The 16,860-nt window shown below is 47.9% G+C and overlaps 1 protein-coding gene across 1 annotated transcript in view; it reads right to left on the bottom strand.

Annotated features, from left to right (window-relative positions):
• The window catches only part of GASK1A (golgi associated kinase 1A), a 56,597-nt gene extending 44,561 nt beyond the window's left edge, over nt 1–12,036 (bottom strand). The window contains exon 1 of the mRNA XM_042956141.1: nt 12,015–12,036. Within this exon, the coding sequence (XP_042812075.1) occupies nt 12,015–12,017 (3 nt within the window). The 5' untranslated portion in view covers nt 12,018–12,036. The remainder of the gene's footprint in view (nt 1–12,014) is intronic.
• Between the last annotated feature and the right edge of the window lie 4,824 nt (nt 12,037–16,860).

A 16,860-nucleotide genomic window follows, 5' to 3' on the forward strand; every position in this document is an offset into this window, starting at 1 on the left:
GCTCGCCCCCCCATGTTTTGGAGGCTCCTCAAGCTAAACACACAGAGAGAGTCGAGTTGGGCTTAAGAGCTCCCCCTCAGTGTCGGGGCTCCTTCGCTCAGCACTGGCCTCCCTTATCCCCAACAGCCTGCTCTAACACACCTGTGTCTCCTGCCCCCACGCACCATTCCCCAAGGCGGTCCTGCTCCCAGGCCTTCCCAAATCTGCACCCAGCCCACCCTCAGGGCTCTCCTATATTTGAAGACGATATACCTGGGACTCAGATTCTCAGCACAACACTCTCCACAACGAACTAATTTCCAAGGATATTTCCTTTTAACAGAAAATTTCCAAAGACCAGGTATCAAGGTGAAACATCTAAATTGTGAAAATTTTCAGGCTAATCAATTGGAAACAGTGTCGCATCGGTGGTTGGAGGGCCCGCCGTGAAGTCCTTCCTATTGGTAACTGTGTGACCTGGCCATTACTCAGCATCAGTGTTCTCTAAATTACTGTATTACCGATCTCTAAAATGGGTTTAATGACACCAGCCTTAACAGTTGAAGGATTAAGGATTCAATGAGATAATCTATAAGAAAGCCACAAAGCCCAGTGTAAATATATGTTGTTATTAGTACTGAGAGGAAATTATATTTCGACATCCAGGAGAGTGCCTAGTACACACAAGAAGTTTGTTGAAAATTATTTTTTAAGTGATCCTGGAGTAGAGGCTGAGGGAAGATACTTTTAGGCAAAGGGGGCCGTTAGCACACTGCCAAGATCAGATCACACAGATGAATGCCTACACAGAAGCAGGAGTTCTGAATCTTTTTAGCACCATAGACGCTTCTAGTCACCTAGTGAAGCCATGGATCCTTCTCAGGATGCTTTCTTTAAATGTACAAAATAAAAGACATAGGGTTCCAAAGGCAATCAATTATATTGAATACATTGTATTAAATATACTATATGCTGAAATAAAGTTAGGACAGTCACCTAAAAAATAAATGTATGGTATAATAATACACGTTCTTTTTTATCAATACATTAAATAACATATCTACCGGCACATCTCGTAACAAGTGCACTTTCAAAGCAGTCGGGAGAAAAGAATATGCTTCAAAGTCCGTGTCTCCACTGTCATGACATAAAATATCCGTGATTCCTCCTGGTGACAAGGTCGCATGTCCTGCTAACACTATTCTGGTTCGTGCCTACATTCCTTATTAAAGAAACACTGCATTTCAGTTAGGGGTTTCCTTAGTAAAAGTAAAGATGTAACTTTTCTTCAGTCAGGTGTAGGGCTCCCCTGAATTCTATGTATGGACTCCAGGTCAAGAACCCTCGAACGACGTACCCTTTTACTTCTACCACTTGATTCCATCTTTCTCTAGTTCACCACTGTAGGGATGGCTGATATAATGGAATCCCCTTTATAGCATATACCCCCCCCCCCCATTCTAGAACCCTTTATGCATTGGAGCTAGGATCCAAGGCTACTCCCCACTCCTATTCCCCTTGAGGCACTGAGGGATCCTACTAACAGTTGTAGAGGCTCAGGCCTCTGCAGCCCTGTCTGTTGTCTAGGGACACAGCTCTCATTAATTGCACACTTGGTATATGCTGATGACCATGATATGAAATGCTTTTTCCTCATTATAGTGTCAAACACACAATCTCACAAGGGGATGGTGTTATGTTCATGGGGAAACTGAGGCTGAGGTTAAAGGTCCAGTGACTTGCCCAAGGTAGTAAGCAGGGTTTGAATTTAATTCTGATTACAAATCACCTCTTGAGGATACAAAAATACAGATTTGAAGGGATACTTGCACCCCGATGTTTATAGCAGCATTATCAAGAGCCAAGCTATGGAGAGAGCCCAAATTGTCCATCGTCTGATGAATGGATAAAGATGTGGTATATATATATATTTACAATGTAATTACTCAGCCATCAACAAGAATGAAATCTTGCCATTTGCAACAACATGGATGGAACTAGAGCATATTGTGCAAAGCAAAATAAGTCAGTCAGAGAAAGACAAATACCATATGATTTCCCTCATACATGAAATTTAAGAAACTCAACAGATGGACATATGGGAGGGGGGAAGAAAAGAGAGAGGGAAACAAACCTTGAGATATATATATATATATATATATATATATATATATATATATATATATATATTTAGAAACAGAGGGCACAAGTGAGAGAGGGGCAGAGGGAGAGAGAGAGGGAGAGAGAGAGAGAGAGAGAGAAAGAGAGAGAGAGAGAGAGATCGAGAACCCCACAAGGGGCAGAGAGAGAGAAGCAGAGCTCACCCGAAGCGGGGCTCAAGCTCACCAGGGGGACTCAAACTCACGAACCATGAAATCATGACCTGAGCGGACATCAGATGCTTAACTGACTGAGCCACCCAGGCATCCCAACCATGAGACTTAACAATAGAGAACAAACTGAGGATTGGTGGAGGGAGGTGGGTGGGGGATGGGCTAGATGGGGGATGGGTATTAGGAGGGCACTTGTGATGAGCACTGGGCGTTGCATGTAAGTGATGGATCACTGACTTCTACTCCTGAAACCAATATTGCAGTGTATGTTAACCAACTAGAATTTAAATAAAAATCTGAGGGGGAGAAGCACCCTTTGAACCCTTCATGCTTTAAAACCGTATCAAGTAAGCTATTGCGACAATTACAGTTTAAACCCATCCACCCTGGGAGTGAGCGCCACTGCAAGGGGGGTGAGTGCATGTGAACAAAGGGCCAGGAGCCTTTCCCCCCTCTCAGTGAAGTGACTAAACAGAGTGGCATTGCCCAGTCAGCCATCGGCACCCCCCACCCCAAAGGGAAATGATGGGATTTTAACTAGAGTTTCAAGAGAGAATGTTCTGGGGGAAAAAAAGGAATACAATAGCGTCTTTGTAGTTGCAACAGGATCTCTAGAGTGCCAGGCGAAGCGAGGGTAGTAGGGGGAGGAGGGCAAGACAGAACTCGGTGATTGACTGCATGAGCTGACTGGGCCCGGGGCCCTGCAGACAGTGGCTGGTGCACAGGGAGGTCGGCAGGGAGTGCTCAGACTGTCTAGGAGGCCACCCCTGCCGCCAGCCAGTCCCTGAGCCGGGGTCCAGTTCCCCCAGGAGGTACACACTGAGCCTCTGTATGGACAGACAACAGAGCCACTCTGTCCTAGAGAAAGAAGCGTGTGTGCCCTGCCCACCTTCCTCAGAGCACAGGGATGGACGCCCAAATGGCCCATTCACTAGCCATCCCAGCCTCGAGCCCTCATACTGCCTACAGCCTCCACCTCCAGTGCGTCCAGAATCCCAGACAACACAACCCAGAGCCCCACCCCAGCCTGGGCACAGCTTGAGACTTTTGCTCCTCCCTACCTGACCTCCCTCCCCTGCTTCCTTCCATCTGGGTGGTCATCGGTTATCGCGTTTTCCCTGGGGCTGGAATTCGCTCATCTCCTTTGGGGAAAAGAGTGACCACGCTCGGTGCCATGCTTTTTGAAATTATGACCCTCTGATATTGACTATATTTGATTTGGCTATATTTGGGTCTTCTCTTCCCACCTCAAGCATGGCACCAAGCATTTAAAAGTACTAAAGCGATCTTAAAAAGTTTTTAAATTATTGCCCTCAGTTTACAGTCCGGATGGGAAGATGGCCATAGACAACACTGTCCGCCTAAGTACTTAGCTGGATTGTAGAAATTATTGAAGGAGGTATATGCTGCTCGTTTATGTATATGAAGGAGTAGATTCACATGGACAATCTCTTTTCAGGAAATGTGGAAAATGAGATATAAGAGACAGAATGTCTTGACAATTCACCAGTGCCTGATGCATTGGGAATGAATGCCCAGCACTGGTGCAAAACCAGTCTGGACGGAGGCAAGGCCAGCCACTGGATCAGCCGGGTTTGCTCTGCTGTTAACGCCCCTGCCCTCGCCTCCCACAGCAGGAGCACGGGGCTGATACCTGGCATGTGAAGCACGGAGAGAGACGGTGTCAGTGAGACTTCGTCGGCCAGGACAGCGGAAAACATCACTGCTCTGCCAGAGGGCAACACACTGCTGAAAGCAGCCCAAGACACTGTGCCCGCTACAGCCCCAGAGCCCTGCGTCCCCTGAGCGCCAGGATCACAGGCTGTGAGGAGCTCTTGCCTGCTCCCCCATGGGGCCAGTTCTTTTTGTCTCTGAGCCTCAGTCCCCTCATCTCACATCCACACGTCTCTGGCGTTGACACTTCTCTTTTTCTCTCCCTTTCTCTCTTCTAGTCCTCTCCCCTCTGATGTCTTCCACCAGTTCTCTGGCTGATAACATTTCTGAAAGAATCCCTATCTGACTTGGCTTTTATACATGGAGCCATGAACCTGTTGCCCGAGCCAAAATGAAAGCATTTGAATTCTCCAGATGGCTCTCTGGAAGAGGCTCTTTGCTCATTGCAAGCAAACACCCTCGAAAGCCAAACAAAAACTGCCCACAAGTAAACAGCATGTGACATAGCCCCTTCCTGCGGCCACTTAGTAGAAACCCAAAGTCAAGCCCGTGGCAGGAGGGGAAGTTGGGGACGGAGAGATGAAGGAGCCACACACTGGCCGACAGGGAGCACTGGGGACCACAGGCAAGGTGGTGGGGACAACAGAGCCAACACCATACTCATTTATTCTTGCGACTGTCCCTACCCTACTTTGATGATTATAAGGGCAGAACCAATTTAGAAGGTTAAGGGAGAAAAGTCAAACACTTCACTGTGGGTCTTAAGAATATAACATAGTAATCTGTTTTCTAGAATTAAAATGATTGGCATCATTTTTAAGTCAGTTACTTCTACATCATGATTACTTCTGAGTGTGACTAAAGGGCACCATCAGATAAATAAAAATGAAAATGAAGAGAGAGGAAGATGGCAGATAAGAGGCCTGTATACCTACATGCCTGGACAAGAAACAAGTCACTCCTGACCTGCCCAGGCTCCCTATCTGAGGTTACCAAGGACTAGCGGTTCTCCAGCCCAAATATATCCCTCTCACCTGTTCCCTCCCGGCCAGTCACAGGGTCCATCCTCCCTCATGTCTTTCCAGATCACCTTCCTTTCCCAGACACTCCCCTCCACTCCCTGTAGCCTCCCCTCCCTCTGAAACTGCTCTCTAAAATGCAAACCCATCTCACATCTCCATGCTCAAAATCTCTTCCATTGGCCTCGCTGCCCTCCGCTGCCCTCGGGATAATTAACACAAATCCACCCATGCCCAAGAGCCAAACTCTGTCTCCAGCCCTATTTCCAGGAGGTTCCCCCTAACTCACTTTCAGCCAACTTTTGACAGCTCACTTTTGCCTCCAGAGCTTTGCACATGCTGTTCCTTCTGCTAGACTGCCTTCCCTTCTTGTTGTTCTGTTATTTTAAGGTACAGTACAACTAAAATCTTTGTGGACAGTTCTAGGAGTTTTCACACACATGTATAGAACCACCACCACAATCAGGAGACAACAGTTCCGTCGCTCCAAAGGCCTCCCTCGTGCCCTGCCTTTGGAGTCACAGCCTCTCCATCCCCAGCCCCGGGCAGCCATCACCTGTTCTCTACCACCTGTGGCTTCATGTCGCCCAGAATGTCAGATAAATGGAATCACACAGTAGGTAACCTTTTGAGATGGGTTTCTTCTGCGCAGCAAGTGCCTTTGAGACTCATCCCGTTGTTGTGTGTCACAGTAGATTGCTGTCTTTACTGCACAGTATGGCTGGATCTCACCCTGTAGGTCCAACCTACAGTTGAGGACATTTGGTTTGCTTCTAGTTCGGGGAAATTATGTATAAAGCTAGTGTATGCATTTGGATCCAGGTGTTTGTGTAGACATATGTTTTTCATTCCTCTGGGGTAAATACACAGGAAGAGGATTGCTGGGTTCTGTGGGAAGTGCGTATGTAACTGTACAGGGAACTGACAAGCTGTTTTCCGGTGTGGTTCTATCACCGTACATATCTACCTTTAACGTGTGAGCATTCCAGTTACGGCGCATCCTGACCAGCACTTGAAATTGTTAGGGCGTTTTGCTGTTTAGCTATTCTAATAGATAATCATGGCTTCTCTTTTCTTCAGCCATCCTTAGACCCTCCCCCTGTCTCCCCACTCCTCAGAAGCGCCCTTCTCTGCCTCCGCATCAGAGCATTTAGCTCACAGGACAGAAACATTTCTTTGTGCCTCCCTCTGCCCTGAACTTACCACCTGCTGTGCCCCACATATACACCCACATGGGCACGCACACACAGATGGCATCACCAGACCACATACTCCCCAGGGACAGGGTCTCTGTCACTCATCTTTGGATTTTCTGCCCTAGCACTATGTCTGGCTTACAGCGGGTATTTTCTGAATGGATGGATGAACGGCACGGCAGCACAGAGAGAGGGAGAACACAGATACACTCGTAACAGAAGACTGTGAATTCCTCTTTCATGGCCTCCTAGATGTGCCACTTGAGAATTCCAAAGCCACTGGGACAGACTCAAGCCCTGCCTAGAAGAGGCACATGTTCATTGAGAACCAGTCAAGGCCTAGAGAACAGTGTAAGGCTCCTGCTGTTTCCTCACCCTCCACTTCCTCTTCTCCCTCCCTTTCACTCTTAACACCCAGTCACCACTGAATTCACCAGCTGCTGTCATAAGGCACCTTCTAGCTTCCACTCGGTGAGGAGTTCCAGGGCCACCTGGCTGGGCCCCCCGGGGAATACAGCCATATCCCAGGCCACCTCAAAGAATAGGGTCTGTATCTGTAGGTGTGTGTTGGGGGTGGGGGTCCACACAGAGAAGAAGGGCAGCCGGGGGCTCACCCACAAACCACTGTTTTGTCCTCACTCTCGGGCCAGATGGCCCTTCAGAGGCAGACTTGTGTAGGCCCATCCAGACAACAGGGGGAGGGGACCCCAAGCTCCCCAGATGGAAACACATCCACAATCACATCAAAAAGGGATCCAAGCAAAGACGGCCCAGGTTTCTCACAGCACCTGGGCCTTGAGGAACCCTGATGCACTCTGTTTCTACACTGGTACCCTGGGTGGGAGGGAGGGCTGGGCCTCCCAAGTCTGTTCTGAGGGGGCTGTCGCCATCTTTGAAGCCTGTTTGAAGCACATTTCCTTCTCTGGCCCTTGAAACAACTAAGGAACTCATCTCTTTGTGAAGCTTATTCCCCACCCCCACTCCCAACCCACTGCTTTGTGAACCAGCCTCTTCTTCAGCTAATTAGGGCCAGTGGATTATTTACAACCCTCTGCTCCCTGGCCAGTCCTGTGCAGAGCCTGGCTCATCTATGCAGCAGGTTACGGGGTTGCCCACAAGAGAAAGGGTATCAAATTCCCCATGGGCTCCAAGGGCTGGAATGTCACTGTTCCCAGTTCTGATTCCAAAATGAGTTTCCCCTGTTTTCTTCAGGTGAGCCTGAGAAACTTGGGCCAGGTGATTGCCTGGAGCACCCCAGCATTAGACCTCAGGGGCCTGTGGCTGAGTGGGGACCGCATGCTCATCCAGTGTTCAGCAAGGAGGCCCAGGGCACGCAAACTGGGCAAACATCTCCTGAAGGCTGGGTATTTCCTGCCTGGTGAGAAGAAAGATTTAAAGGAGCAAGAGAACTGCTTTAGAATAGAATCTGTCTGCATATGATCCATAGTTACAGAAGTGTCCCAGTAGCCCCTCTTTGACTAGTCGTGCACGAAAATGCATCAGCAACTTCCTTACCATTTGTTTTATTTAGGTTCTGACAAAAAGAAAACTATTTTGTGGGTCTTCTGTGAGGCCCTCATTCTTAAAGCACCTTTGGGGCATCAAGCGTTTTACTTTTGTTGATTCCATTTGCTCCTTGTAACAATCCATTATTTTTTTTTAATTTTTTTAACATTTGTTCATTTTTTTTGATAGACAGCGAGTGGAGGAGGGGCAGAGAGAGGGAGACACAGAATCCAAAGCAGGCTCCACGCCCTGAGCTGTCAGCACAGAGCCCGACACGGGGCTCGAACTCACGGACAGCGAGATCATGACCTGAGCCGAAGTCGGATGCTTAACCGACTGAGCCACCCAGGCTCCCCTGTAACAGTCTGTTATTATAAGCCCATGCTACAGAGGGGCCTGCAGCTCAGAGTACTGGAGTGCTTACCCAGGGCCGTGTGGTAGCCTAGCCTGGCACAAACCTCATTCTGATTTTAAACCCTGTGTCCTTTCCTTTGCCACTCCAAGCTGCACCAAATGCCTCAGGTACATGAAGAGGCTATGGAGGACTAGGAGAACTGGGCTCTAACAGAGCTCTGAGTAACTCTGAGAAGGTCACATCCCTTCTCTGATCTCAGCTCCTTCACCTAGAGATTCCCTTCTAAGTCTTAACCACCAGCGATTTTAGCTCTTGGTTCCTTTGAGGAGAACTGACCCATGTGTGAGTTCTCCTGGGACCCTCTTCCCTCCATGGCTACCTGTCTGATGACATAACGCAGTGTAGAGTGAAGACAGACAAGAGGAAATGCCTCCCACACCCACACTCTGGGCCCTTGAAGGTAACTGCAGTAAGATCTTTTCTAAAGAGGCTAAAATAATTTGTTCTTGTGAGCTTGTCTGATTTCCACTTAGCCAGGCACTCAGATCCCCAAGTCCACGGATAATCAGAAGCTGGCCACGCACCACTGAAAACAGCTCCAAAGTGGGAACAACTTAAAGTCCACAAGCAGAGAGATGATTATCAAAATCACCGTGGTGCTGAGTATTGAAAGTATGGTTATGAGTATTTTTTGGAGATGCAGACATGGAATGTGTTTTGACAAAAAGTGGAGTAAAACAAATCAAACTAAAAAACTGCATGTTTGGTATAATCTCATCTCTTTAAAATAATACTCAGGGGCGCCTGGGTCACTCAGTTGGTTAAGTATCCAACTTCAGCTCCCGTCATGATCTCAGTGAGTTTGAGCCCCAAGTCCGGCTCTGTGCTGACAGCTCAGAGCCTGCAACCTGCTTTGGATTCTGTGTCTCCCTGTCTCTGTCCCCACCCCCCCCACACACACACACACCCACACCCCCGCCACTCATGCTCTCTTTCTCAAAAATAAATAAACATTTAAAAAATAATAATAATAATCAGAGTAGGAAATATGCCAAAATGATACATGGTTACCTATAGAAATTGGCAGTATGGGCATATATATGATCAGGAAGAAAACGGTTTACTTTTATTTTTTTATTAAAAATTTTATTTAATGTTTATTTATTTTTGACAGAGAGAAAGACAGAGCATGAGCAGGAGAGGGGCAGAGAGAGAGGGAGACATAGAACCTGAAGCAGGCTCCAGGCTTCCAGCTATCAGCACAGAGCCCGACGTGGGGCTCAAACTCATGAACCACAAGATCATGCCCTGAGCCAAAGTCGGATGCTTAACTGATTGAGCCACCCAAGCACCCCAGGAAGAAAACATTTTTTAAAGTTGGCAATAATAATCTTAACTTCTTCTATCAATATTTTTCATCCGAGTTCTGAGTCGTGGCACACACCAAGTCACCTGCCATCATTGTAAGGAAAGATAGCAAGTGTCTCCCAATCTTAGACCCACACCCCTTCAGGATGATCAAAAAATACCCTCACAGGTCCTGCAGCTCAGTGTTCACTTTGGCAAAAAGACATCTAAGGACACCAGACTTTCAGCTTTATATTTCTAACCCAGAGTTTCTCGTTTGATGTGCCTTGGATCAGTAATATGACAATGTTAAGGAATTACTGGATAAAGGCTACCATATTCAAACACGTTGGGGAAGTTCACATCTCGGTTTTAATGACTTACGAGAGGTTTCTCTGTGGAACGATCCTGCAAGAGGGACATATTAGATGTATCATTTGCAGATGAAGTTCACTGACACCTTCTATTTTAGGACTATCTCAAGGGATGGCAGCTCTACAGATTCAGGGATATCTGGGGAAGTGCAGTTCCTATTCCCTCAGCCTTCTAGCCCTGTGCTTTTCAGTCTTGGCTGCACACTAGGGTCACCTGGGCAGCCTTAAAAACAAATCCGTTGGTCTGGGTCTGGTCTGGATTTGGTCTGGGGAGCAGTCTGAGCCAGGGCTGAGAACCACTTCTCCCTAGCACCATCATAATTGTACATGCTGAGAAGTCAACATCAGATTGGGATCCAACCTCAAAATGATTCACGTACCATCTACTTTTGAAGCTAAATGGAACTTCAAAGGACATCTACTTCAATCTCTCATTTTACGGAAGAAGAGACTGAAGTTCCCAAAGGATCAGTCCCCCACCTTCTCCAGTGCTTGTTCTGGTCAGTGACGGGCTGTACCTTGGGCCCCCAGCCTCTGGACCACAGGACCCTTCATTCAGAGGTTGAAGCAAAAGAAACCTTCAGATCTCCAAGGCCATTTTGCTGCCAGAAGTTGCTTATCAGGCCACCCCCTCTCTCTGGCAGGTGGACCCTGACTCAAATTAAATTCAGACGCAAGTCCTCTTCCTAACTAAGGATGAGAAGCCAGGAGACTATAGGCTCGCAAGGATAGGAAGCCCACACGGGCAGTGGAGCAAACATTGATGCATCCTTAGGCTGCTAGAGCAGACAGCAGGTACTTTCTCTCTCTGCTCACCTCACCTCCATCGCAAACAGCCTGAATGCTGTCATACACACCTTTAAAATCAAGAGACTCCTGCAGACCTGTAACAACCCTCTGAGTTGATGGCTTTGGCCCCTACCCTCTTCTGGCAATACTTTTGCCCCTGAACATGGAATTTTGCGGTAAAAAAAATCTCCATACTTTTCAGTTTCACATCCTGTACCTCTGACTACACCCCCATTTCTCGTTTTAAGTTTATTTATTTTGAGAGATAGAGAGTGCACACACGTGAGCTGGGGAGGAGAAGAGAGAGAGGGAGAGAGAGAGAACCCCAAGCGGGCTCCACACTATCAGTGCAGACCCCAATGGTGGGATTCGAACTTACGAACCATGAGCTCATGACCTGAGCTGAAATCAAGAGTCAGATGCTTAACCAACTGAGCCACCCAGGTGCCCCAACTCCCCCCTTTCAACCTTAAGATTCCATTATTTCTCTCTCTTTAGCAGCTTGAGAAAGAAACCTATGAGCATTGGAGAGAGTGTAGCCTCCTATTGACCAGCTCTTGGCCTCTGGTCCCCACAACTCCAGGACACCTTTGCATCCAGGGGGCTGTTCCCTCAGAGACCCTCCATCCTACAGAAGAATCTCTAGGCACCCTTCTAAACACCAGGCCCACAGCTAAGCTCCCTGAGAAGTATCTCCAGTGAGCTCTAATCTGACCTCTGTGTGCTTACGAGCGGGAAGAGGGAGTGAGTCATAGCAGACAGAAGAGCCCTGTGGGTTCCTTCAGAGTTCAAACTCATTCTGGTGTCTGATACCCTCCCCCCCTAGGCAGGTTGGGTGGGGGCTGCAGGTCGCTTCTACCTGGAAGCAGAGCTAAGCAGCAGCCGGTCCTGAGGGAAGCCCCTTTCCTAAGGCTGCACAAGTAGCGTGGGTCTCACGCTCAAAGGGTCTATCTTTTCCGCCTGTTGGTGTCTGTGAGTTTTATCAGTGGAAAGGTAACGGTTCACAAGTTCTTCAACTTCCTGAACAACATCCCAGATCAACCAGCACTCCCACACCTGCCCTGCGGTCCAGGAGATGGCGCCAGGAACTGGACCCTTACCAGGCCCAATCTATTTCTGCGTGGATTAAGGTTCAGCCAGGGTGTACGGGTCCATAATGAAAGCTCCCTTATTACGGGCATCCCGCCTAGGGAAGCAGCAAAGCTAATTGCCCAGCTTCTCGCCGCCCCCCTCACCGCCGCCCCCCCCCCTTCGCCCCCTTCGCTTCCTCCTAGGTGCAGAAATAAGAGCCGTTGCAGCCCCTAAGCCACCTTCCGGAACAATTCCAGCTCCGGGAGGCCACGCAGGCTCCACGCACCCAGAGCTGTGCGCACTGTCCGCGGCAACCTGCCTGGGTGCCCACCCCATCCGCCCACCCGAGGGTCCCCTCTTGAGATTCCTACCATGGCCCCCGCAGTGGCTGGACCCGCTTCTGGGAGCTCTCAGCTGGCTCTCCGGCTCATCCCACCGCCCCGGGGTCGCCACTTGCTCCGTGACTCTCCAGGCTTCCCTAGACGCGGGTTTCCCGGACGGGACGTCCACAGCTTCCCAGCAGCCAAGTGGCCCCGCGACTCCTGGGTGCGCAGCGCGCTCGGGGATGCCCTGCAGGTGGGGTTGTTAGAGGAGCTCCGGGAGAATGCACGCGGAGTCTGCGTGTCATCTGAGGATCTGAGGTTCTGCAGGAGCCGTTCCACAGCCGGGAGCCTCCGCGTTCAACTAGGGGCGTTTGCAGAGTTTGCGAAGTCCCTGCTGTGCGTCCCGGCCCAGCCTCCCCACTTCCCCGAAAGCTAGGGAGGGGGAGCTCCTTTCACAATAAAAGCCCTGACCCGGGCTCTGGCAGCTACAGCTGCCTCGAGCAGGGGCCCAGGTGCTAGGAAGGATTGGGTCCCGCCCGCCCCGCGCTGATCTGAGGCAAGGCGCGCGGAGCAGGGTCTGGCAAGTCGCCTCGATTCCTCCTCCGAGGTGTGAGGGTGCTCCTCGAGCCCGGGCAGTCATGGGAGGGAGGAGGGAAGGAGCGGGGAAAGGGGAGGACGGGGCCGGCCCATCGAGGGTCGCCAAAACTATGCTCTTCCTTGCAAAGCCAAGGGAAGATCAGTCTTTTCACTGGCGTCTCCTAACCTTATTTGGGCTCAGCCCCAAGGGCGTTTTGGAAGGAAATATGGTAGGAAAATCCTTTTATCACTTTGGACGTTTGTCACAATGAACATTTTTCCCCCTTGAGAACTAATCAGTGTTTAAGTCGCTGGAAGTAAGTGGCTGATACCGATCCCTCTGCTATGGATGCATAGAGTGTTTGTGTCCCCTGGGCCACAATCGAAGCAGGACCTAAGGGTCTGGCTAGGCTTGGAGTCCATAGTCCTGGAATTGGGGGGGGGGGGGGGGGGCGGTCCCTCTGTTAACAGCTGAGTGACATTTAACAGCTGAGTCACCGTTAACTGGTGCCTGGATGTCTTTGAGACCTCTGTCCCTACATAGTCCAACATTTGGATCTCAGGATTCTTAAGAGGGAAGAGTCAGCAGCAGGGTGCACTGACAGAATCTGGGAACCAGCTGGAAAAATTACCCTCTGAGATGGAAACTAACAAGAATCATCACTAGATGGTCTGAAACCGGCTTCCCAGGAGTCACCTGCCATGCTTTGAGGTTGTCACTGATGACAGTGCTTCTAAAGGAGGACAAATATTCAGAGGGTTTCCTTAAATTGTGTATGATGGTCAGGAGACTAATGGAAGGGAAAGGATTTCTTCAGTCCTTTTTATGTTCTGGATGCTTTCCACAGATTATTTCATTTCATCGTTACAAACAGTCCTAAGAGAGAAGATTTATCATCACCACTTTACAAGTGAGGAAACAGGATTAGGGAGCTGAAGTGACTTTCCTGAAGCCAGATAGCGAGTAAGTCGTTTTTCACAAACCAAAAAGCCTATTCCTTAGAGCATGAGAGGAAGAGGAAGAAATTGATAAACCAGGAACAGGAGGCAGGATGCAGTGCTAAAAACTGCAGCATTCTGGGGATTAGGGTGTAAGGGGAGCACAGAAGAACCTGAGCCCTGGATGAGGACAGTGAGGGGGGAGGAAGCAGACCCTGCAGACTGTCTCATGCAGACTGCTGAGGAAATAATGTGGTCTTTTGAGTCTCCTTTTCTGACTGCAGTGTACATTCTAGGGGCACCTGGGTGGCTCAGTCGGTTTCAACTCAGGTCACGACCTCATGGTTTGTGAGTTCAAGCCCTGCGTCAGGCTCTGCACTGTCAGTACAGAGCCTGCTTGGGATTCTCTCTTGCTCCCTCTCTCTCTGCCCCTCCCCCATGTGCTCTCTTTCTCTCTCTCTCAAAATAAATAAACATTAAAAAGAAAAAGACGTAGATTCTTGGCTGTGACTCTTTACACACATTTATGTATAAATGTCATTAAAACCAAGTTTTATAAAACATTATTACATGTGATGTCCTCTGATGTTTTCTATTCTATCCCATTTTAATTATTTGTAACAGTGGGCTCAAATAATTATGTTAATTTCAATAGTATCCACTAATAAGTACCGTATGAAAAACACTACACTAGGGAGTGGAGCAGACATATTCCTTTAAATTAACGTTTTCAAAGGGTTTTGTGGTATTCTTCAGAATTTATCTGTTATGTATCAAAAGAATTTAAGAGGGAGGGATTCTGTTGGCCAAGTTTGAGAACACTGAGCACAGCTAAACAGACTCTCTCTTTTTGGCAGTAGGACTTGTCAGAGCCTTTAATGCGACTACTATGCATTGAGATTTTCAGAGAAAAGAGGAAAGTGCCCAGTTTTTTCCAGATTTACTGGATGCTAAACTCTTTTTCTGTGGATTCATGGGACACACTTGGGCATAACGGTTCTAGGACCTGGCCTAGCCAGGTGAACTGTCAACATAAGAACAGAGAGTCAAAATCCTGCATTCTGAAGGCAGACTCCCAAGTTCGGCCTTATTTTGTTCACCTGATACTCTGCTCAGCTAAGGAGGCGCCCAGATGGTGAATGTAGGAACTCCATTTGTAAATGAACAACTGCCACTTTTGTAACCCAGACTGAATGGAAGCAGTCAGTAGTCCAGGAAGACCCACAGCCGGGTGAGCAGATAAAACTGAGTTCTGGCCCTGCTGAACTGAGGTCACACCTGGATCTGCAGTGACTCCAGGGGCCCTTCACAGAATCCTGCCTAGAAAAAGCACCTCCCTTTCTTTATTAACTCCTAGTTCCTTCCAGCTCTGAAGTGCTGTAATTCAGACCACTGGTCCACAGTACCTTAGGTGTGATCATTTACTTCCGGGATAACGTGCTCCTGCATAGGGCCATGCCCATGGCTGTGATTCTGTGACCCAACATGTCTACATGCTGACAGTCTCTGACATGCACGTTTTTGTTCCCTGTCCCCCCTGCTTCCTCACTCTCCATGCATTATTCGCCGCACACTCTGTGATTGGTGTTAATGTCAAGAACAAGTAAGAGGTACCACTGCATTAGAAAACTGTCTGGCTGTCTACTTACACTGCATATACATGAGCCCTGTGACCCAGCAAATCCTAGACCTTTACCCAACAGAAATGCCTACACATGTGCATCAAAAGCCATGTAAAGGAAAGTTCACAGCAGCATTATTTGCAATGGTCCCAAACAAGAAACAACCCAAATATCCATTAACAGTAGAAACAATATGTAGATTGTGGTGTATTCACACAACAGAGTGCTTTATAGCAATGGCAATTGGTGAACAACAGTCACACACAAACATTCTGTGGAGGGAAAGAAGCCAGCCAGGAAAACAGGCCTACGTAGGCGTTCATTTACATGAAATACACAGACAGGCAATGTTGATATCTGCTGTTAGAAGTCAGGTGACTGGTTACCTAGGGGAAAGTCAGGACTGGGAAGGAGATATGAAGAGGGCCTTTGTGGTGTTGCTAGTGTTTTTTGTTTGTCAATCTGGCTACTAATTTTGGTATCAATTACAAATGAAAATAAATCAAGCTGTAGTACTTAAGATATGTGCATCTTTCTGTATGCACATGAAACAAAAATTAGCACATACTGTCTCTAGCCTCAAAGGACTCACAATCTATCCTAGGAGGCTCCAAACTTTTAATATTATTCATTTCAGTAGCAATAAGTTTTTGAATATATCCCCCAATATGTGCATTACCTACCTACAAGTTACTTAAGTGTACCACTTTGTTTTCTACCTATTATTAAATGTGCGACAACAAAAACAACAACAAAATTTTGAAAGGGTAAGGTTAATATAGCAGAAGTAGAAATCTAAATGTTTCTTTTCACACCTTAAGGGGTCTTTCTATAACATGAATGGGCTGCTCACGTCTCATTCTGAAAACCAGTGGCCAGCCTGATGGGAAAGGACAACAGGTGAATATTTCAGTGCAAGAAAAGGTAAATAGGAGAAGCTATGGAAACTGCAAAGAAGTAAGCCTTCCACCTTCTCCCCCACCTGAGGGGGACTTCCCAGACCTAAGGCCTGCGCTTGGGGACAGGGCTTTCCTGTAGAGCTGCTGGAAGTACAGACAGCATCTCATACCTTGAACTTGAGACTTAAATCAGACTCAGCCTTCTGGGCTTTGAAGATTTGATGACAGCAAAAAATAAATAAATAAATAAAAATAAAAGGGTCATTTTAAAGTTCTGAACCAAACTTAGTTTTGTGGGAGGTGGAGATTTATAACTCTGGGTCTAACTATTCTTTTCTGCCAGGAAAACAGGACTTCCCTTAAACTCCACACCCCTCAATCTCAAACACACACACACACACACACACACACACACACACACACGCTACCCATACATATGTACCAATGGAACTCCTAGTCATGAAGCGCTCTCTGTGAAAGGGTAGCTTTGGCCAATGAGATGTTAAGTAGAAGTGCCATCACTTCTGGCTGGAAGCTATAAAAGCCAGGGCATGACTGGCCATGTTCCTTCTCTTATGCAGTGACTGAAAAGTTTGTGTCAAGGTGGAGCCCCGTCAGCCTGGGTCTCTGGGTGACTATGACAAGCAGAGCCTCCACAAGACCTCGCTGGATATGAGAGTGAGTGAGAAATAAACTTATGCGTTTAACCATTAGACCCACTAAGATGCAAAAATTGTTGCTATAGTATAACTTAATCCATCCTGGTCACATGAATAAAATGACTTTGGAGAAGAGTTGCTTGAGAGAACCGTAAATCAGGTTTTGTCTCTCCTCTGCTCAAAACCTCCAGAGACTTAC

The sequence above is a fragment of the Panthera leo genome, chromosome C2 (assembly GCF_018350215.1).
Source record: "Panthera leo isolate Ple1 chromosome C2, P.leo_Ple1_pat1.1, whole genome shotgun sequence".
Lineage (NCBI taxonomy): Eukaryota > Metazoa > Chordata > Mammalia > Carnivora > Felidae > Panthera > Panthera leo.